Source organism: Serinus canaria, chromosome 2 (assembly GCF_022539315.1).
Source record: "Serinus canaria isolate serCan28SL12 chromosome 2, serCan2020, whole genome shotgun sequence".
NCBI lineage: Eukaryota > Metazoa > Chordata > Aves > Passeriformes > Fringillidae > Serinus > Serinus canaria.
The window spans coordinates 31,823,791-31,846,458 of record NC_066315.1 but is presented as its reverse complement, the minus strand read 5'-3'; the positions used below and the strand labels follow the sequence as shown (position 1 = coordinate 31,846,458).

Sequence of the window (22,668 nt, the reverse complement as noted above, 5' to 3'; positions counted from 1 at the left end):
GCTGTCATGCATCCCATGTCATGTCCCAAAGAGCAGCTTCATATTCAGTGTTTTGTGTGCTAAAAGCAGAACATGGTGGGATAGGTATGAGTGTTTCCACTGCAAAGCCTTTTACCTTACCTTGTGATGAAACAGAAGATGATATCAGGATGTTAATGAGGTGTATCTGGAAAATAGTCTTCTGGTACTTTAAGACATCAGCCAATATTACTTTTATTTAGAGCCCATCAAACTATCATAACTTGAGATGCAAAAAAACCCTAGACTCTCGCTGTTCTTCAAAACCCTGCAGTTTAGAGCCTTCTGTTGCAGGATTCAATTTTGAGTTTCTGTAAGGATTGACACCTTGTCTGTAGATTTGAAGTCCTGCTTGGCACAATAGTATCTAGACTACTGTGTCACAAAAAAACTACTATGGGCAGAAAAAAGAGAAAGGAAAAAAAGGTGGTATGCACTGTCTGCTAGATGCACAGTTATATCCTCTATGACAAAATGATAATATTTGCAACAAAAGAAGAGCAGTAGTTGTCATTTACTTTTTAAAATTCTCTATTCTTTGAAGACAAGATACACCATATAAATAAGCCATTTGTACTTAATTGAGCAGAAGTATACCCGGGTATCACTTTCAATGCATACTCTTCTATATTGTAGAAAGAAAACTTGATTGAGATGTGGTAACATGCCAACTAACCACTCAAAATGTTCTCTTTCAGACTTTCATAATATTTCTGTAAATATTGTGTGGTAAACTGGCCTTTAAACTGAATCAGTTTTGACATCTGCAATGCTACTCAAATGGGATACTGCTTAGATTGTGTTAGCTTTGTAGCAACAAGCTGTATGTGTAAAACATATTTTAAAATTCAATATGTCAATATGGTAGGCATAGTCCTTGTTTATATATTTTATTTTTTGTCTGCATTATTATCTTCAATGTGATGTGCGACTATCGATTTTGCCAAACAGGCAGTGACTGAAATCCTGTTAGGAAGAAGCATGATAATGGGTAGCGTGTGTGCAGTGAGGAGTGAGTGCTATACATGGATTTCCATTGGTGTAATGATGAGAGGAATTGCATGTCCAGCAGGGATGTCAAGTGCATTATGCTAAAATAGACAGGAGCATATAGATTATGAAATCTAGGGGCACCACTCGAATCCAGAAGGATGCTCAGCAGTACCAGTTCTTTGTGATTGGACTGAATCCTATGAGAGGGAGCTCAGATTGTCCTGATGGAACCCTTTGATGAAGGAACTTTTTCTTACTGTTAACACCAGAGAAAGATATTTTCCTCCTGCTTTATCTAAAGGGTTTTGCTCAGATTAAGTGAAAGAGCAGCTGCATTCCTGGCCAGCAGCAAACTATGAGATATTTAGCTTGACATAGACAAAATATAGAAGCCCAGCCTTTTAATTACCTGTGATTTTAGCACTATCTTTCAAATCTAAAAGGTGCCACCTTATAAGCAAAAGTAATACTGGAAATACAAGTGCAGGATGCCACAATGCTGCCTTTTCTTCTGACAAGATAGGTTTTTCTTTGCAGCTATGGAGAGGTTTGCATTTCTTGAATGTTTGATTGGGTAAAGAGATACATTTGCAATTGTTTCAGGTTGTAGTGTCTCTTTAGCATAAGCTTAGGGTAATGCATTTATTAAATGATAAGAGATAAAGATGAGACATCAGTGAAATGCTTCTTACTGTCAGTAACCTGTGACAATAGACCAGAATTGAGCCATTGACATGGGTACCTTCTGAGTTTAATGAAGGGAGAGGGTCTGAGAAGTGTAGACATGAAAAGTCATGGTGTTGTTGTTCAGAAACAAATTGGGCTTTTATTGAAAATCCTCTTCTTTATTAGATAGCTTGTATGCATTATTATAATATTTTTCTATAGCAATTGCTGCAAGGAAGCACATGAGTTGTTTTTCTGTTCTTTCCCATTTTACTTGAAGTTTATGCTTACATTACCCATGATTAATATTTCTCCAGACATGGGAATGAATGTACAGGAAGGAAGGAAGGGAAGGTAATATTGCCAGCTTGCACAATTGTGCTGGAAACAGGATGACATTTAAGAAAACCATGGCACTGCCTTCATATTTTTCTGCTTGGAGTGGCAGAGAACTCTGTCCCTCTCAGCAGGGCAGCATCAAGGAATAGAAAAGATCCTTTTCCCTTGCAAGGACAGCAAGAAAATCTTTTTGGTCCTTTGCCACAAAGGAAAGAAGGATGCAAGCAGAGGAAGGATGTGGCCTCTGGTGTGACTGGCTTCTTCCACATGCAGAGTGTACTGCTGCATGGCTCCTGAGGATCTGATTCGGGGGTGCTGCAGTTACCATTGTACTGAGGTGCCCCAAATGATTTTGTCTTTCTGCCCAGACCAATATAATGCTAACTATTCTTTCACATTTTCAAAGTTTTCTTCTGAGCCATGAGAGTGGGATATAGACAGTTGTTAGTAATTGTATTACTTTGGGAATCCTTTGTGGGCTTTGTGCCTTATGACTGAGCCACATGTCCTGGGAATGTTGTTTGAAATTTCCTGTCTCTCAGAAACTACATATCAAACCTCCCACTGCAGAATAGCCTTGAGCCTTGCCTAGGTCTGTTAGACAAGATGGCTGGTATGCACTGCTGGAGCCTTTGTACAGAGAGGTGGGACAATCCCTAGAAAAAGTTGGCCATATTGTTTTTCGTTTTTTTTAAATACTGAAGACAACCTCTCTTGGGAAAATTGGGGAAATTTTAAGGTGTATGTAGCAGAGAGCATTTAGTGCTGTAGGCCAAGTGCAAGCAGCTGCAGTGGGACAGATGATGGCAGTGAAAAAGCAAGAAGCATAAGAATAATATATATATATATATATATATATTATAGAAAAAGAAATGACGTAAAAAGGAATAGACCTATGGAGAAAAGTGGATGTTCAGTTCAGCTGGCTAAAGAGAGAATAGCTGCTCTATACAGAGAATATGAAGAATGCAGAGACAAGAAGATGAGGAAGGGAGCTGGTTAGCATGGCAGGGCTGTGTGACCACAGGCCAGTGAGGGAGTACGTAAAACTGAAAATAGCCCTGACTTCTGCATTTTCATCTCAAGTGAAATTTTGGTCCTGAAATTCTCAGCCATGCTACTAGGAGAGGTTGTTTCCTCCTGGAAGATCCAAAAAGTGAAGGTCAATTATATACATGACAGAGGAGGAACCTCTGTCAAACCTCAGCATGAAGGATGTTCTTATTCTGGGGTCACACAATAAATCCAGCATTACAGTGTGCTCATCAGAGGCAAAACAAATATGTAACAAGGGATGGGAGAAGATTCAAGTGTGTACTTGTGAAAGAGATATGCTGTGCAAATAAATTACAGGTCAGGCTACTGAATTGCCCACTCCCTAAGGTATGTGGGGTATTTACATGAAATTAAAGTCACAAAATTCCCAGCTGAAAAGGAGATAGATTTGCTAGGAAAACTGACTGTAGTTTCAAAACCAGGCATAATTCCACACACAGTTGATTGTTGCAAACACTTGATAGCTCTTATCTTACCAATGTTGCATTTTGTTTTATTTGACTGTGCTAGGAACTATAACCATCCTTTTCTTTTCCTGATATTTTAGGTACAGAGAGAACTGGCTGCTGTCATTGCCTTGAAAGCAAGGAAGTCAGGTGAGTCAGGCTGAACTTCAGAGGAGTTTTTGTAATGCTGTTCCCTTTTGTAGTTTCTTGAAGTATCTGAATTGTCACTGCTGTCTTTTTAATACGGGGAAGAAAAGATACTGATGGAGAATCTGTGTATACAGCACAATGCAATTACAGCTAAGCTTCTCTCCATCTAGCTCATTATGTCTAACAACCTAGCAAATAAAATCAGTGTTACAGTTCAACTTGGGTTTCTTTCTGGCCAAAATCACTATTTTCTCTAGTCTTGCTCTTTATAAAAAAAGCTGTTGTCTTTATTTGACTTAAATTTAGGACAAATACATTGGTCATTTTCCTTTTTTTTTTTTTTTTTTTTTGTCATCCAGTATCTCATGCCATCATCTTTTCTGCCTTTTACCAGCCCAGCCAGGTGTTTTTCTTACTGCTAAAGCAAAAGGACAGTTTCATGCACGAAGGTGTTCTTTCCTGCCTTTTCATCTTTATGGCTGGAGAAGCAAGTCTCTGATCAGGGCAGGAGAAGGGAAAAGGCAATTAGATAACTGGAAGTCTCTGACAGTAAAAGCACTCCCAGCAAATGCTGGTGCCACAGTGCAAAGACACTGAAATACGTGGCCATCTCAGCTCCATCAGGCTTTGGTAGCACAGGCACTTCAGCAGGTAGAGTCTGCACTGCTGAGGCAAGCAAGGAAGGAGGCAAGAAAGCTAAGCTGTGTTTTCCAGGCACTGCACAAGAACCAACAGAACCTACTTGGCCAGACCTGACTCTTTGCAGGTTAACTCTCTGGTGTCTTTTTTTAGTGTCTTCTGCAGCAAGCTGAATGTATTAATAAAGCAAAACAGAGGTGGAGTGACCTTAAATTATTAGCATGTTCCCAAAGCCATTGAGGTCTTTGAGTGCACTTTCATGGAGCATCTCTTGTGATTTTCTGTGATTTTTCTGGAAATCAAAGTCACAGATCTTGTGCTCGAGCTGTTTTCCAACTTGTTCATTGTGTTCTATCATAATATCTCTATCAGTCTGTCTGTAATTACAAGTACAGCACAAAATTTACTACACACATGCACAACACACACCATGGTATCATAAACTGGAGGCGCCAAGAAGATGTGGCTGGTGTACCTGCAAATATTTTCTAGTGAAAATGTAAGTATTGAAAAAAAATATTCTAGACTTAGTTTGGTGCTGTTTTTTTCTGGAACTAGAAGTACTCATAAGTTATACCCACACTCATCTATAAATGTAAATCTGTGGAAAGCAAGCACAAATGTGAGTGTGAAATCAGGCCTGAATTGCTTCTGTGCTTTTTTTGAATTGCTCCTGAAAGTGCTGTAGTAGTTTATGATGTCAACAGCCCTCAGCTGCTTGCCCTTACCTGGTGTCACCCCAGTCCCACCTGACTTGTAATGGCTGAACATGGAAATGCTTCTGCTCTGGCTCAGTGCAGAGGAAAACAGGTTATTTTAAAGAAGTGCTCAAGGTAATCTTTTGTTTTGCTGCTAAATGGGCTGAGCATGGTGCCATGCACTTTTACTTCCTGCCTATGGAGGTATAATAAATTTCTCTGCTTTTAAGCAGTTTTGTCAGCAAATATTACTACACCTACTAGCTATAAATAGAAGTCTTTCCCCCAAAAGAGTTTTAGCCATAAGAAGTCTCTTATTTTCTTTTGGTGGATGGTTGTTAGAGTAGAAAATGGGGTGGGTGTTGGATTAGGAATTAGGTGCAAGAGATGAAAATCCAAAAGGAGAATATCTCTTGGAGTCTCCTTTTTACTGGTGTAATTGCAATCCTTCATGAACAGGTAGAAATATTTCAGTTGAAAATCACAGCCTTAAAAATTCAAAGCTCCCTATAGAGCTTTGCAGTGCTGTCCAGCCTTTCCTAATACATCAGTGTAAGCACTTAAAATATCTTTTCAGATCTGAACAAAAGATAACTCTTTAGTCAATTTAACTAGTGCTTGCTTGTTGCTGAAATTTGCATTTCTTTATGCCCCATCTTGGGTGCCTGTAAAAAATGGGAGTATGATCAGGCATCACTGTAAGGTCTAATTTAAGTGAATGTTTTTAGTAAAGTAGGTGCCCAGTAAATTAGGGTGGTTGATTATGCTCCTTTATTTTATTGCTGGTGGTTAAATTCACAGTGTAACAGTTACTGTGAGTGATCAAGCTCTGGTCTGCTGTGCCTGGTGAAGTGAAGCACGTTTCAGAGAAAGTACTTCTGGAGCTGTAAGCCACAGTATCTTTCAAAGATACTGTTCCTCTTATCCTCTCCAAGACTCCATATAATTCCAGGAAATAAGCCACCAAAAGTCAGACAAAGAGTTTATTTTGGCTTGAAAATAGTGGAACATGGTTTTTTGGGCCAGCTGCCCTGGGTGGCTTCCAGGCTGGTGTGAATGGCGTGGGAGCCTGGCTCATCCACCCTGGGATTCATGAGTGGGGAGGGCAGGCAATGGGCATGGTCCAAACCTGCTGTCTGGAACCTGGTTGCAGAGGGTAATTGGTTCATTAATAAAAAGCTTTCCTAGAGATCAGTAGCCCCCCTCCCCCCATTAAAAAAAAAAAAAGGCATTTTTTTGCCTAATGGAAGGACTATATAATGTGTTCCTGAATTATTTTAATTTTTGGATGTACCTCTGCTCTTAGAGAGACCCTTCACTGTGATTTAATTGTACCAGAAAAACTGGCTTATTTAAGTTTTTTGCATTATTTGTCAAGAACTGCTGTGGTAATCACTATGTGAAGTTGCACGGAAAGCACTACACAAGCACATAACAGCACAGCTCCCTGTGCAAGAGGTGAAGAGGTTCCAAGTAGGAAGGTTTACTGTGTTTGGAGCTGCAGGGGCAAGTATTGCCTTGGCTTACTTTAATGAAACAGTTTGGTTTTGTTTAAATGAAGTTTGGGCTCGCTACCTAGTATATGTATGTGACAAGTGGTTATTACAACTTTTACAATTCTGGTGGTGGCAGGGATTTCCACACTGTATCTGCTGTCAAATACTGAGGTAGAGACCTGAGCCTGCTGTGGGGTAGGGCACAGTATCAAATTCTTGCTAGTACAGGATCTGACTTGATGGGGAATGTCTGCTACCAGCAAATAAAACACCAGCAGGGTGTGGGGTAGAATGCCGTTCCCCAAGAGCTGTTCTTCTGTTTTTACTGTGGTGTAGAAGAATAGGAGAAATTCATAAAACTGGCAGATGCTGAAAGAAAAATGAGGAACCTGAAAAATTAAAGACTTCTGTGCTGTGGGAAAAAAAAGCTCTGTTTTCATATTCCAGATGTGTACTGCAAGTATACCACTCTGATAAGAAGGCATATGCTGACAGAGACATGCTTGAGAGCCTTCATGCAGAGGGAGCTCAGCACTTTTAGTTTCTTTGCAAATAAAACTAAACCAGGGCAAAATAAGTGCCTGTAATTCTGAAGTGTTGATGGACCTTGGTAACACTGTTGACTTGAAATCACATTTATATTTCATTAGAATAAAGCTCTCATTATAAAGGTGACCTAGGAAGGGGAAATGAGCTTGTGTGCTTCTCTGTGGCTTATAAAAATGCACTGAAATAATTCTTGTCTAACCTTAGAAATAAATAGATTAAATGCTGTCTTCTGTGGTTTGGTAAAAGGTCTTGGGGAAGCAAATAACTGGACCAGAAAGGAACTTTTTCTCTAATTTCAGGCACACGGCATTAAATTGTTTTTTTTATTTATACCTTGCTGGCTTCTGATAGCTTCTGCAAATGTGCTGAAACCGAACACAAATGCAGCCTCCCCTCTGAAGGTTTACAAGGGTTGGCATTTATCTCAATTGCTTGTCATGGCTCATGACATGTTTCTTATGTGTTAGGGATGGTAGCTAAAACAAGGATGAAAAGCAGCAAATAGCCTAAGGCGGGAGGCTTTAGCTGGTGGCAAAGCTACACGGGTACATGTGAACTGATCAAAACCTGTCACGTAAATGCTTTGTACTGCTGATAATCCCATCCACAAACAAGATGCCTTGCATTTCTGTGCACAAACCCATGGCATCACCCAGCAAATCCCTTCATAGAAAAAGGAATTTCTATAACTTTATTTGTGCAAAGGATCAATTGATAAGAGCATGGCTCTTGTCTTTGTGTTTATGAATACAGGGGCTAATTAAGATAATAGCTGACAGGGTATGGGTGAGGTAGGAAGGTGGTGACTCAGCTTCTCCCCAGGCACTGCAGGAGCAGCGGCAGGTCTGTGGGTGCTTCTGCCTCCCACTGTGAGAGGCAGGGCAGCCACAAATGCCCTAGAACTTGTGTGTGGTTTTTCTCCCCCTTCTGAATGATATTCAGGTTTCCTCTATATAATTAGATACATTTTAGTCATGCCATTCTTGAATTGGCAAGCTCTATTGATTCTTTAATATGTCATTTACATTTTATTTATAATAATATATAACAATTTATAATAATATGACTCTTGCAATGTATTAACTCCATATTTGAGATCTTCTGGATTGCCTCCACCCTATTCTTACATATATGTATGCATAGCCAGGCTTCCCCTTTTCTTTTGTATTGCTTCTGTCAAAACCTAACTGCCTATGTGATTTGCTTCATATTTTTATTTTAGTGCAGGCGATTCAATATGAAGCAGTCACTGGGGCTTGAGCTTTGCCAACATGAATGAAAAGCCAGCTGTGAACAGCTATTCCTTTTCCCAGGCACTGCAGCACCTCTACAGCACTGCTGTCAGGGCTGATTGCATGACTCGACTCAAGCACACTGCAGGCAATGTCAGCCCGGTTAAACACATGAGAACAGTCAGGCTGGGTCAGGTTAAAAGTCCATCCAGCCATGCTCCTACGGTGAGTGATGAGTAGGGGATGCTTAGAGTAGAGAAACAGAGCAAGTACAGTTCTTCTGTGTACATACTCAGCATCTACCAGCCTCTGATAGAGGGATTTTGCTGTACCCACAGTGCTGTGGTAGGTAACCCTTGCTGGACCTTTTCTTCATTAATTTATCAAATTGCTTTTTAAGCCAGCTTATACTCCTGACCTTCATCATCTCTTATGGCAGCAAGTCTTACAATTCACATGTGTAGTATGTTAAAACATTTTTTTTCTTGTTTTTTTTTTTTTTTTAAACACATTCCTATGACCCTCACTCTGTTGTGATATAGCTCTTTGCTGACAGAGAGTGGTGAATAATCCATTCCCTACTAGTCTTTATACTATTCAGGATTTTGTGCACATCTGTCATACCCCTGTGAGTTGTCTCATTTCCTGGCTGTTTCACCGGTCATACCTCATACCAAATCTCTTCTATTAAATCTGATTATCTTTGCTATATATATTATACTACTTTTGAGATGGGGCAGGCACAGCAGCATAGAGTATAGCAGCAACATGTTGGCACAAAGTGAGGGTGGAGAGGTGGAGGTGTGAGAGAAGGAGCCAGTAAAACACTTTTGGCACCATTAAGCTGTTTTATCAGCTTAGTTAGTTCAGAAAACTGCATCTTTATCTTTCAGCCCATTTCCTCAAGTAGTACAGATCCTTCTGAGACTTCTCAGTAAATTTATTCTACTATAATTAGCAGAAGTTTTGTCATATGGTGGTATCTGAATGTCCTGTGCTATGTTATACATTTTATTCACTTTTAGAACTGTTTTTATATAGAAAATGAAAATCATTACAAATTTTAGTTAGGTTTCTATACACTCTTGAAAAATGACATAATAAATACATGATCAAAGGTCATTCAAGAATGGACCAGTTCAGCATTGTGTGTAAGTTTTCAACATATTAAGGACTATTGCATTTACCTGTTTCATAAACAACCAGGTATTCAATATCTTTGGAGTAAAACATGCATGGTTTGTTACCACTTATGCCCCTGAAAAAGGGCATAATGAGGTATGACAAAACTTGGTCCTATTTACAGCATAAAATGACAGTCATGTGCCAGAGAGGTGTGCATTTTCCCTTGTGAAAACTGAGAAAATTTGAAGGGTGAGAAAAGGGTAAATCAGTAGGATCTTACTGCTTTTCTCTTCTCTTCATATCCCTTTTCAATAGGTTTGCTTACTTAAGTAGTACCTCATTCCAATTCAGCTTGCAGTTCCTCCAAGCACCCAGTTGTTTAAAGCAAGGGCGGAAAAGTAAACTGTGTGGAGTGAGAGTTCCTCTGCAAATTCTTCTGCAAATGATACTCACAGGATTCACCCTGGAGAAATGGCCACTTTTAAAGTGAAGGTTGCAGGACTGTTGTGCTTCTGTTAGGTCATAGTGACTGTATCTTTACTTTTCCCCTGCCCACTGAAATGTGATTCAAAATAAAAGCTTCCCCTGAAAACATAACTAGCAATATTTTAAAAGTTACACTGCACTTTAGGGTCTTTCTTTAAGGTCTGTGATTTCATGTCTTGAAGTAAGGGAGGTGATCTTGGTTTGTTCAGCCTAGAGAAGAGGAGACTGAGGGAGACTTCATGGTGGCCCCTCATGGGGGTAGCAGAGGCGCAGCACTGACCTCTTCACTCTCATGTCTGGTGACAGCACTCAAGGAAATGGCGTGAAGCTGAGTCAGGGGAGGTTTACTTTGGGTATCAGGAAAAGATTCTTCACCCAGAGGGTGCTTGGGCACCAGAACAGGCTCCCCAGGGAAGTGGTCACAGCACCAGGTCTTTCTGAGTTCAAGAAGCTTTGGGGCAATGCTCTCAGGCACATGGTGTGATTCTTGGGGTGTCCTGCTCTCCTGCTCAGGGATGATCCTGATGGGTCCCTTCCAACTCAGCATAATTTATCTGTGATTCTAAGATTTTAATCGTGTTGGCTTCTTTAAGCAATCCTTTTAAAACATTTTGTGCTCTATTGAAGGGAATCCCTACCCCTAGGGGCCAATGGGGGTTACAATGATGTATTGCATCATAAGGGATTTTTCCATTATTCCTGAGATTAAGCGCAGAAATTACAGCATTTCAAAAGGGATCAGACCCCTTCTAGACCTGGGGAATGATGCTCATTTGTTCCCACCCTGGGTGATGCTGAGGGTGAGAAATGCCCTGGACAACATCAGTGAAAGGACTACAGAGTAACATTTACCAGCTGTTGTGTATTCAACAGCTGTTATAAAGCAGAATGGACTCAGACTTGGAAAAAGAAGGAAAAGAGCTCTCTGCTGCTGGGAATTGTAGTGAGAGGGATTTTGGCAGTTTATGGTTTTGTTTTTGCAGTTGTTGTAGAACCTTGGGCATAGTTCTTTTCTGAGTGATCTAAGGTACTCACACAGAAGAAATCAGCAATGCAGAGTAGCTGTGTAGGGGAAAGATATTTTGCACATATGCAAAAGAGGCAGCACAGTAAGGTCGCAAAGACAGCAGTTGTGCAAAAAACAACCCCCAGGTGAATGTTTTGTTTACTGGGGCTTTGGGAGAGGCATTTACAATGAATTCACAGAATTTATTTATTCAGAGTCCTCTTTGTTTCCTGCTCCTTTCCTGGCCATGCCTGGGGGATGTTTCCATGGAATAGAGCCGTGTTTTTTCACTTTGCACCAGCCTGCTCAGCAACAGCCCATACCTCCTTGTCTGATCTGTTCCCAGCAACCATTCTCTGATCATTTAATGGGGTCTTTCTTCTCCATCCTTCTACCATCTCGTTTCAGACAAAACTGTTATAGGTACATTCACTACCACGTGATTTTAAAAAAATTTTAAATATCATGCACATGAGAACAAAGATCTACAATTACTGGATAAAATTTAAAACTTTCTGCATTCAAGCATCAAATGGTTCCCCTTGAACTGCAATTGGTACAAAACCCCTTGATTTTATCTGTTCCTACAGTAATCCTACAGCATTTTCATAAAATTTTCACCTTTTTTTCTCCTTGATAAAAAATAGGACCTCATACGTTCACAAGGTGAGTATGAAATATGGCTTTATCTTTGCATGCATCACAAAGGGCAAGGCATTGAAAACCAAATCTCCTCGGGCCACATGAATCAACAGTACTTGTTTATCTATTAAAAAATGCCTGTCTTGTTTAGCCAGAGGTGTTTTACAAATTTTGTTGTTCAAATGCACCACTACCTTGCATGAAATATGGACCTTCAAAGCCAGAAATAAGAACCTGGGGCTTTGGCCCTTATAAATGAAATAAACAGAAATTCCTACCAAAACCAGTTGTACAATAATGTGAAATGACCATTGTCTGACTGAGCTGGGAAATATTGGTGGCTTCACTTGGAGCACTCATTTTTAAATTTATAATGGCTATGTAATGTAGGCAGACCTGAGCTTCACTTAAACTAAAGTTTGTCCTTCCTGTGGTCATTTAGAAGCTGTGGGAAGGAATGGCACCTTAATGGTGATCAGCAAGACTAAATCCACATCTGCCAGCCTCCTTTTTTACCACAGTGGCTTTGCTCTGTTTAGATTGCAGATACCTACCCTTGCTGTTATCTGTTCCTTTTGATAAACTCTGAAAGGAGAGGAAATGCTCTTGCATCATTTTCTGGAGTCCTGTTTCCTATTTGAGATTTGAGAAATGGCTTGTAGCACTAGGACCCTTGGGAACTTTTTTTTCTGCGTGGAAACTAATCAGAATAATGAGTACCCTCTGTGCAAATTCAATATTAGTTTTACACCTAAGGTCAAGCAGAAGTTAATGACTATTTTTTAAGTACAGAAGTCAGTTATGAGACCAACATTACATTTCACACTTTTGTATTGTAAAATAAGATGCTGGAGTAATTTATGTTAAATTGATTTAAACTACAAAGCATAAATATCATAGCATCCCAGAATAGGGTTTGAGAGAAAATGGCATCGTTGTGACTTGTGCAATAGTTCATTCATTGATTTACAAGCACTTTATTCCATCTTGTGCTTGCTGTGCTTTTTACATACTGAGGTGCTGAACAATGCTGTAAGCGGGAGCCTGTCTCTAATAATTTTTGCATTTTCTTTGTTTCTTTAATTAGCTGATTTACTCAGCTGATTGCACAGCTGTCTGGGCAACACCCCCCCCAGGGGTCTGCCAACTGTTTCAGAGATATGTAATGTACTCAGTGAAGGGAAATCTGTATGGTAATTTGCATGTATATATGCAGAAATAGTAGGAAGAAATAAGAAAGCTCAAAGGCAATTTTTGTATTGCTAATAAAAGGAAACATGGTAAGGATGAGCTTAAAAAGCTTTCTCTTTTCAGTAATTTCTGAGAAAAGATTACTCGTTCATGGTAAATAAGGAACCAATTCTCAGTTGGAAGGTTTTGTTCCTGGGATTATTCCTCTCTTACAAGCAGCTTTTGGGGATTTCAGAGATACTCAGTGCTTGTTAGTTTTCCCCTTTGGTTTGGAAACAGAACTTGGAAAATGCAGGAACATGCATGAGGATGTGGTCTGGTCTAAAATGGTCCCCAAATCCGAGGTTTGCAAAGCATTTACTGGCTGTTCATCTTCTTTTCCATTGCTCAGCACTAGTGCTCTACATAGCCTAGAGGATCTGGCTTTTAGTTTCCCCAGTGGTGTCAGTATGAGCTGTTCATTTTTTTCCACTCTGATAAATTAATAAGCATCAGCAAACATTATAACACTGTCAAACAGCTCAGAGCTGCCATAGTAACCAACCTCTCTAGAGCTTGCTGTATACCCTCCACAAAGAACAACAAGGGATATCACAAGTTCCATTGTTCAAAATAACAGTAAAGTTTTCAAAAATAATGAAATTAGCTTAGCTATGTGATTAAAAAAAATAAAATGGGGGTTATGTTTTTTCTTAAAGGCTTTACGCCAGCAACTTCCATTGGAAAAAAAAACCCAAAACAAAAACAAAACAAAAAACCATCCCAAAAAATTCCAGAAGAGAAACAAACATTTGGAATATAAGAAGAATCTAGAAGTTGTGAGCTTCTCAGAAGCTGACAATAAATCAACTGGTGCAGGCTGCTGGCAGTTCTGGAGCCTTCTCCCCGGGGAATATTCTTGCAGATTCCTGAGGTCTTGTTGGTTTGACAGGGACAAAAATACTCCCACAACAGGCTATAACCATCCAGCAGGGATGAGGCAGTGAAAGTCTGCTGGCTTGTCAAATAAACTAAGTCCCTGTGTTCAGAAGTCTTTTTAACTCTTCCAAGGTGGGAATATGTCTCCTATCTGTAGACAGCACGTAGGTGCTGGTAAGTAAAATATTCTATTTTACTTACTGGCTAGATGAAAGAGATTCATACATGAATTGTGATCACAGAGTACTGAAAAGACTGAAATCATACAAAGGGTAGACTAGTTTGATGTTCTAGGATGTTAGCAGGGTAAAGAACAATACTAAATAATAAATTAATGTCTGCATTTGAAATGAAGGAGAATCTCTGAGTTCATAAGCCATGTAGCCTTAGGGGTGACCGAGCTTTGAATGGCAAGCAGAGCTACCTCTGGCTGGGCTGTGGGGGCAGTGAAATCCCCACGCAGCCTGTGCAGTCCCGGGTGAGCCTGGCAGTGTTTGTGCAGCTGGAATCCCCCAGCTCGGCTGCTACTGAGGCTGTGCCGGAGGGTTTGCAGAGGGCTAAGCGAGTTTGGTCTTAGGAGCGGCCTAGGCCAGTGCAGGAGCGTGTCTGCTGAAGGTGGTTGATGGGCTCTTGTCCCAAAATCAGGCAGTCCTGTCCCCAGAGATGGATTTCACAGCAAGCTCAAGGGCTGCAGCTGGAGTTGTGTGGTACAAAGTCTGGCAGCAGTGTTACCTTCAGGGGTGTCCTGTCCCCCTGCCTGCTGCCTGGGTGCTCTGTTCTCAGCCAGGTTAGTGGTAATGCTTTGCCAATCCACAAATCCAAATGTCTTATGGCAGAACAGAGGGGGAACAGTCAGCACAGGGGTGCGGGACAGCCAGCAGTGATGGGAAGCTAAACTGGAATGGCCATGTGGGTGCCACCCAGAGCCAGCTGCTTACAGATGGGCATGTCCTTGCCTCTTGTTCAGCAGCAAAATGGTTAACTGTGATGGCAGTCCTTTCTTAAGCATTTAAATAATTAGCTTTCACAGTTAACACCCTATTAAGCCAAAGGAGGAAGTTCACACCTCTCCTGGTGTTATTGTTCCAGTCGGGCTGGCTGCAGCAGCGGAATGACTGCTGGTGCCTTGGTTTGTGTTGAGAAGGTTATCTTTGCAGCCAGAAGGGGTAGAAAGAAGAAATTTCATTTATAGAAAGGAAGAAAGCACAATAAAGCAAAGCCTCTGGGAAGATTACAACGCTGTGTGTTCCAAGAGTTGCTTTATGTGTGAATTTTTTTAGCTGTCCTTCTCACTTTAGGTTGGGCAGATGATTCTGCTATATTGAACAAGACAAAGCATTAGAAGGAAATAATGTGCTTTTAATATTATGTGACTTTTAAAAATCTTACTAATCAAATGTAATTAATGTAATTAATTACCTTCAAATTTGTGGCATAAAGAAGAGTGTGTCATGGAGGCACTGCTCTGTGGGTAACCTTGGTAGATTCTTCCATTGTCGGGGAAGGTTTGTAGTGTTGCTGGTGCCTGTTGTTACCCCCAGCGGGTGCCAGCCTGTGTAGCTAAGGTGATCCCTTTAGTGTGTGTTGTGTTCCTTGATGCTGGAAAGACAAATCCCTTCCAATGCCTTGAATCTACACTAAACTTTGTGGCACGGCTGTAAAGGCAGGGGAGCAGGGTTGGCTGGTTCCAGAATGAACAATGGTTGTGTTCCCTTGCCTTTTACACCCCCGTGTGATGGCTGATTCTGCTGGAGTTGCAGGTACAAAATGACTTCTTTCGCTTTCCTATTTCTTGATTATTTTTTTCTGCTGATTTAATGATCTGAAATGGGATTACTGAAAGACAAACCTCTCCCCCACAAGAGTTCTCTGTCCTAACAAAAGTTTACAGAAGAATCTACTAGCAAAATCTCAGCTCTGCTCTGTGGGGCCACAGGGAAGTCAGATCAGATGATGGCCTTTGTGATCCTTAAGTGACCATAAAACATCAAAATCCTGAGTTCCCCAGAATAATTTGCAAAAGGACATATTTGAACTGAACATTAGCAAGCTAATGCTCCTTTGACTTTTTCTATTTTTTTTTTCATTCATGATGACCTTTCCTCCAAAGGAGAAATGCTGCAGGTAGAAAAGGGAATTGATCTCTCTACATTTGTTTGTATTTTTTTCCAGTCTCAGGTCTCAAGCCTGAACCCAAACATAACATTAAATGGATGCATATAGATCAGGGTACACTACCTTTGCCTTTCCCTTTTATTGCTGCTTTGTAGAACATGCTGGGATATTTCTATCAGGGAGCAAAGCTGGATTTATGATGTTGGAGAAGGAAATGTTTGGCTCAGCTCCAAAGTTCACAACTTTTTTTGTATATACAATTCCAGAATCAGCATTTGCCTGGGAAATACTTTCCCATCCCACCCTAAGTTTCCGCTTGCTTTTCCTATGGTTGAATTTGCAATGTCAATTTTTTTAAATCAAAAAAATAAATGGCCAGCTAACAGTAAGTAGGAAATTATCCTTGAATTCTTATAATTTGTGACAGAACTTGTATTGCTTGCACAGTAACCCATGAGAGCAGTGCCTGGGCCAATTCAAGGAATGTCTATGAGTGGTTAGGAGGCACATTGTGTCCAAAAATACTGCAATCAGTTTCTTACAGGTATGTGATGGCCCTCAGTACCATAAATTTCTAAAGATACAAGAATATTTTAAGAAATATGTGGGTTTTCTCTGTTTTATAGACAAAACACATAGTAACATTTTCCTACAGAAAGCAAGAAAATATAATTAGGGGTTGCTGCTTGTCTGTGTGGCCACTTCAGCCTTCAAGGAACTGTGTTCTTGTGATGGGAAAAAGGTATGAGATGGTGTGATTCCTTGAGTGTTGCTCCCTGAGTGAAGTTAAATGGTTTACTTGTGGCTGGTCCTTATGGATTTGGATAAGAGGCAAAGAGGACAAAAAAATCAAGTTTGTGATGGAAATTTAGTGAAAAAGAGGTCAAAGGCTCCTTCTCTCCCAAGAGAGCTGCAAGAACGTCAGTGTGAGGTCTGTTGTTTTTCTTTTTCCTTTAAGAAAATATTTACTGCTTCTTTTCTACATTCCTTACGCAGTCTAAACAACATTGAAGCCAAAGAGAGCTGGGTCTGGATGATAAACTTATTCAGGTTTTTTGGAGCTGAGTTGTGAAATTGCTGGTATAAAAACTTTTTCTTCATTTTAACTTTTTTAAGCCATTCACTTAGAGTGCACTTAAACTGAGACAATTTTCTCATCATCTTTAAAATTGCTCATGTTAAAATCATTCAACACTCAAGGATAGCTATACTCATTGTGGGTTGTGGACATGCACCCTCTTTCTCTTCCCCTTTGTGCCAGGTAAGAGATCTTGCTGCCCTCAGTTCTGGGTGTTTGCTGCTTGTCACTCTCTCCCTGGCCAGACAGCATCCTCTCACCTGCCTGCCCAGCCAGGTCAGCCAGAGGTGCTGCTCCCTGAATGTCTTCCTGCTCGCTTGGTTGAAGATGCTCCGGGGTGTTTGCCCTGGCACTGGGCAGGGAAGGGGACACTTGTAATTGAGGCCTGTGACAAGAAGCCAGTTGGCAGGCACTAACCTTTTCCCCTGGCACAGCTGTTTGTGGAGCTCCCATCTGCTCAGGACTGTGGAAAAGCTGGCTGGATCAATGTAAATCACTTAAACCTCGACTCATGGCCGTGTTACCAGCAAGGTGCCACTCCTCTAAATGCCATGATTAATAGCCAGAGTCTGGGGGGATATTTTTCCCATGAGTGCCTACAGCAAACTGATTATGGAAGAAATCAGAAAATTGAAAGGAGAACTGGGGAAACGTTCTGCTAACACAGACTTAACAATTTGAGAAATTGCTCAAACTACCGATTTTTAGCATTTTTTAATGCCTTCAGGCATTGCAGCATTCCTGTCTCAGGCAGGTTGTTCTGTAGGGGTCAACAAATCAATGTCCTGAATGCTCCATGTCTCCCACAGTGGCAGTGGGTAGAACAGGGTCATGCACCTGTGGGATGAGGCAGCTCTTGGGGAGGAAGGCTGGGAAATGGGTTACACAGACTGCACAGACCCCCCCAGCCTGGCTGGATAAAGTAGGTTGCCTTTAGAAACCCTGCCCTGCACTGGAAAAGCAGGAGACACACATGGCTGCTCCGGCCATCCTTCTCATTGCTGGGTCATTATGTTCTTCTTTTCCTGGCTGGGGCAGAGATATGCCACAGTATCCCTGGAATGTTTTGCTTTTGCCTAGCTTTAAATATGCTGGGATCTGATGCCCATTATACATGCTGTCTGTTGCAGCTGTAGTCTGACCCGGTGGTTTTAGTATTCACCTTGCATTTCAGAGGTTTGCTGGTAAAGTGATGCCTGCAAACCAAATGGTGAAGATTTATGTCAGAAATCTGATAATGGATTTTAAAAGATCCTGTAATGGAATAAACTGTATTGACAGGATGACTTATTTCCCCTTTTATAATTACATTTTTATTACCTTTTTTTTTTTTTTTTTTTGGATAGCATTACTGTGGGGGAAGAAACAAAATTATATCCTATATGTCATAGCAATATCAGCAGCAATCCTGTCGTTAGAAAAAAATAAATCCATACAATTTATTTTAGAGGTCAAGAACAGTCCAAAGTTACTTTTCTTTAGAGTTCCTAGATGCTGCCTAAATGCTGGGCTGCTTTTTGTCTGCAGCAGACCCAGAGCACCCATGCAGACACACCCAGCTGGACCTCATGGCTCACGTTAGGTGTATGAGCTTGGCCATGGTAACTTGGTTATGTCTGGAGGTTATTCAGGCTGAGGGCTGAGGATTGCATAGGTGAGGGAAGGTGGTACTGCTACCTGCCAGCTCTTCTCCTGCTCCCTTTGCTCACCAATCAAATCCTGGGCTGCCTCATCTTGCAGACATAGTTTTAAGGCAACACAGGACGGGTGATCCTTGCCTGAAGACACTGTGATCTGGGCTGTGGCTGTTCAGATGCAGCCTGATGAGCAGCTCAGGTACACAGGGGCAGGAGGAAGCACACCAGCTCAGCCCTCCTGAGAGGAGATGGGCAGGAGGAAGCACACCAGCTCAGCCCTCCTGCCCATCCATCAAAGCCATGAGCCACAAGGTGTTTTTCAGGAAATAGATCTGACGGCTCTTCTGCTTCTAGGACAATTCTGGTGTCACAAATGCTGTGGCTAAACCAGGAAATCACCCAATATGTACTCAAGATCAAAATATGTGAGTGTGGTTCTTCTAAGGTGATATGTACAGTATAAGGTAAAGTCACCTAGCACGTGTTTTGTTGGGTCTGACTCTCCCAACCTGTCACATTTCAGAGCATCTGAGAACTCAATGTCCCACTAAAATCCAGCAGGTGGCTGTGCTGACTGAAAGGGTAGTTTGGGGTATAGATAGTAAAACTGCCTATAGATGAAGCTGTTTGCAATACAGAAATCTGAGGTGCTCTTTCACACGAGGTTCCTTGTTTCTTTAGCTGGATAAACTCCTAGCTCTGGTTTTGACCATGCAGGGGATTGAACAAGTTTGATATAAACCTTTAAAGTCTAGCAAAACTTGCTCGTTTTAAGTGATTTAAGTAATGTTAATTGGGTGAGGTTTGTGGTTTCTTCTATTGTGCCAGCAGCAAAGAACTTTTGATAAAACATCTCCCGCTACCATTTATTTCAGGAGATGATTTTCATAGCTAGTGGTGCTGTTTGTTAAGATTGACATCACTTTACTTACAAAGAATTTTCCAAGTCTGAGGTGAGGGATAAATCTGCTTATTTTGTTTAGTCTGACCTGACCTTCTGCAATATAATGGAAGAGAGAGACCTTATTTTTTTTTATTGCTTAGGAGTCATGATATCTTGTTACAGTGTATGGAAAAGTGGAGTTCCTTTAAATGTCATTGTTTTATCAGGACTAACAGTAGCATGTCTATAACCATTTAGTACTGGATTTTGCTGTATGGGGAAAAATAAAGTGTACTGTATTTAGCATTTTTCCAAACCCAGTAAGGTGTACTTTATAGGATCTGTCCAAAACCGCTCCAGGAGTTTACTAGAATGCTAAAGTTTAAACATTCCTTGCATGGTCATCCTATTTGATCCAAAGTGGGTCGTGACACTTTGCTGCTTTTTGTGATTTAAATCTGCCTGCTTCCAATATATTCCTATTTTTTATTTTTAGCAATTCATCAAAATGAAGAAAACAGCAGTCAAGAAATAAGAGGACTAGAAGATCTCAAGGATACCTCTGATGCACAGGTACATGTGTAAGATTAATGGAGTCTTGGGAATGTTTCCAGATCTGCAAGCTGAGCAACTGCTTTCAATAGCTCTGGGAAATGGATTTTCCTCGATGTTCTGTGCAGGGAGCATGTAGGAGGGAGCAAGTCTGCTGGATCTCATCTTATGTGACTATTTAGAATAAGATTGATGATTATTCTGGGAATTAATCCCATGATGTTGCAATTGGACAGCATTCTTCAGCTATCTTTCTGCTCCTTTTAGATAATACACATAGCATATACCAGATGTGAAAGTAAAATGAGATGTGTTTTAGGAGGCAAGGGCATATGACATTTTGATTGAATTTTAATCACTGTAAGTAGACATGCAATGAAATAGGGATACTTATTAGTCACTCAAGTGCAAGCAACAACCTTCTTCTTTTTTTCCCTAACTGCCCTCATTTACAACCAAAGCACACTTCTGCATATTGCTCAGAAGAAACTAAACTGCCTTTAGATTATTTTATTTTGTGGGACTGCTTACCCTTTTCAATTCTGTGAATCTTTTTAGATTAATCTGCAATTCATTCAGTCATTCCATTCATGCATTCAAGCTGTGCGAGTGTAACTGTATTGCTCATTGTACTGGTACTGATTATTGCTTTTAATTTAAAATTTATTTTTCCCAGTCTTGATGGGTTTTTTCTCCTTCTATTTCTCTTGCAAATGTTATGTTCCCCACCAGTTGCCACCTTTTCTCCTTCCCCTATATGCAGCTTGCAGTTCCTGCCTCTGATTTATCTCCCTAACATCTTGCCAAACTGAAAAGTCATGTGCAAGAAAGATGGGATTTATGCTGATGTCTGTGAGCAATCCTAGCTGAAAGGGTACAAGCCATGTAGCCAAGAGTGCATTACAGAGACATAGGAAGGACCCAGAGGGAAGCACTGACCTCACTGCACAAAAATTTGGATTTCTGTTTTTTCATTGGATTTTTTGGGGGGGGGGGAGGGGAAGGATTTAATGTCTTCTCAGTTCCACTTAGTTGCTGTAGTTGTTAGTGTTTTGAAAATGTTTGTTCCCATTTATGACATAGACAATGCACATGCAAAGCTCATATGTAGCCAGCTAATAAGATTACCCTGAAATAATTATAAAAGCCTATAAAAATTAATTATTGGGGTATTGATTCACCCAGATTTTCATTGACTGGAAACCAGTTTCTAAAATTTGAAAGAATATGAAACACATTTGAAATCGTACAATTATTAAATGAGCAGTTAACAAAAGTGTTCATGTGCTCAGCTGGGAGGAAAGCAGGAGTGTAATCAAAGCAGTGTTTGCTCCAGTTTGTTAGCACCATAAAAATGACATCCAGTGAAGGCCAAATTTGTTTGAGTTTGTTTTAAAGGAGTGAATGATATTTTTCATTTTAGTGGAACTGTGCATAACTGGAGCAAAGCAAGGCATCCTGTCTTTTGAGGCAGTGGCACATGGTTTTAAGTTTTCAGGTTGATTAAAGGTGAAGCCAGTAATAATTATATTTTTTCACCAGCTGCAGAAAGAGAGAGAGGTACAGTGAAAGAAAGCCAAACCACCACAAATGTTCTGTTAGTAGAATTGAAGGTGCCTGCTCTAAACAGTGCTCTGTGAGAAAGAGGCTTGATTTACACTTGAGTTAGTTGACAAAACTGGTAGAAGCGTGGAAAAAAATCTAGCAAGGGGATTTTCAAAAGCTAACATGCTGTAAACAATGTAAATTATGTAAATAAAAGATCCTAGGGATGTATTTATTCACCTCTGTGTCATTGCTAGATGCTCATTTCTGACCTATGCAGAAGGAATATTTTCCAATGGATATGCTGAAACAGAAAGCATGTTGTCAGAATCTTCCTCTTTCCACCCTTAGTAGGGACTAATTTGCTTTCTTTTCCACTAAACTTTTTAAAATTTCATTTCAAATGTTACATAAACACACTTAATTATATAAATTTGAGCCATGAATGGTAGTAAAGCTTTACTATAAGGTGCATTCTTTTATCATCCATTAAAGCCAGTTAAACTATGCAACTTTTTGATTTTCACCTTCACATATGTTAGTAACTGTATCTGTTTTGGTCTACACAAATTAGAGATCTAAGCATGAACAAGGGTTTTTGAGAATGTGTGCCTGCACAGAATGAAAATCAAAATTGTGCTTTGCAAGTAGGGTGACTTGCCTTTACCCTTTTGTGTAACAGCTCCCAAAGTATTGCCTGAAAATTAAATTTGTACTGAGAAGTGAAAATGACCAGTAATTAGTGACTGTCAGCATTTTCCTAACCAGGTTTTAGAAGCTGTCATCAATTAATTATTTAATTGACCTGGATGTTTTCTTACAGGTATTTAACAGAAGGATTTGTACTGAAAAGTCAGTATAAGGGAGGAAACCAGAACTAAAAGTAAAGGATTCATAGTTTTTTTTTCTTAGTTATGAAAAAACAGGTTTAGCCTTTTGTGTTTCAAGTGCATTCTTTACTCCCAGAGCTAAACATATGCAGTTAATTTAATAACACCTTAACCCTCCCAGAAATCTTTTATCCTCCGGACACCCAATTAAATAAGAAATTTTTTTCATGTTCTCTGCAACTCTTTAAATGAAAGAACTGTGACAGGAGGAGGGGACATGGTAAAAAGTATATTTCTGCTTGGTGGTTATTGTAGGTCATGGACTACCTACTCTGGACTCATCCTGGTTTCAGCCAGGCCAGGGTCAGTTTTTGCAAT

The 22,668-nt window shown here is 40.3% G+C and overlaps 1 protein-coding gene across 1 annotated transcript in view; it reads left to right on the top strand.

Moving 5' to 3' along the window:
* The window catches only part of RAPGEF5 (Rap guanine nucleotide exchange factor 5), a 155,931-nt gene that overhangs the window by 39,388 nt on the left and 93,875 nt on the right, over nt 1–22,668 (top strand). Inside the window, exons 7-8 of the mRNA XM_030230825.2 lie at nt 3,620–3,668; nt 19,860–19,936. Coding sequence (XP_030086685.2) covers nt 3,620–3,668; nt 19,860–19,936 — 126 coding nt within the window. The remainder of the gene's footprint in view (nt 1–3,619; nt 3,669–19,859; nt 19,937–22,668) is intronic.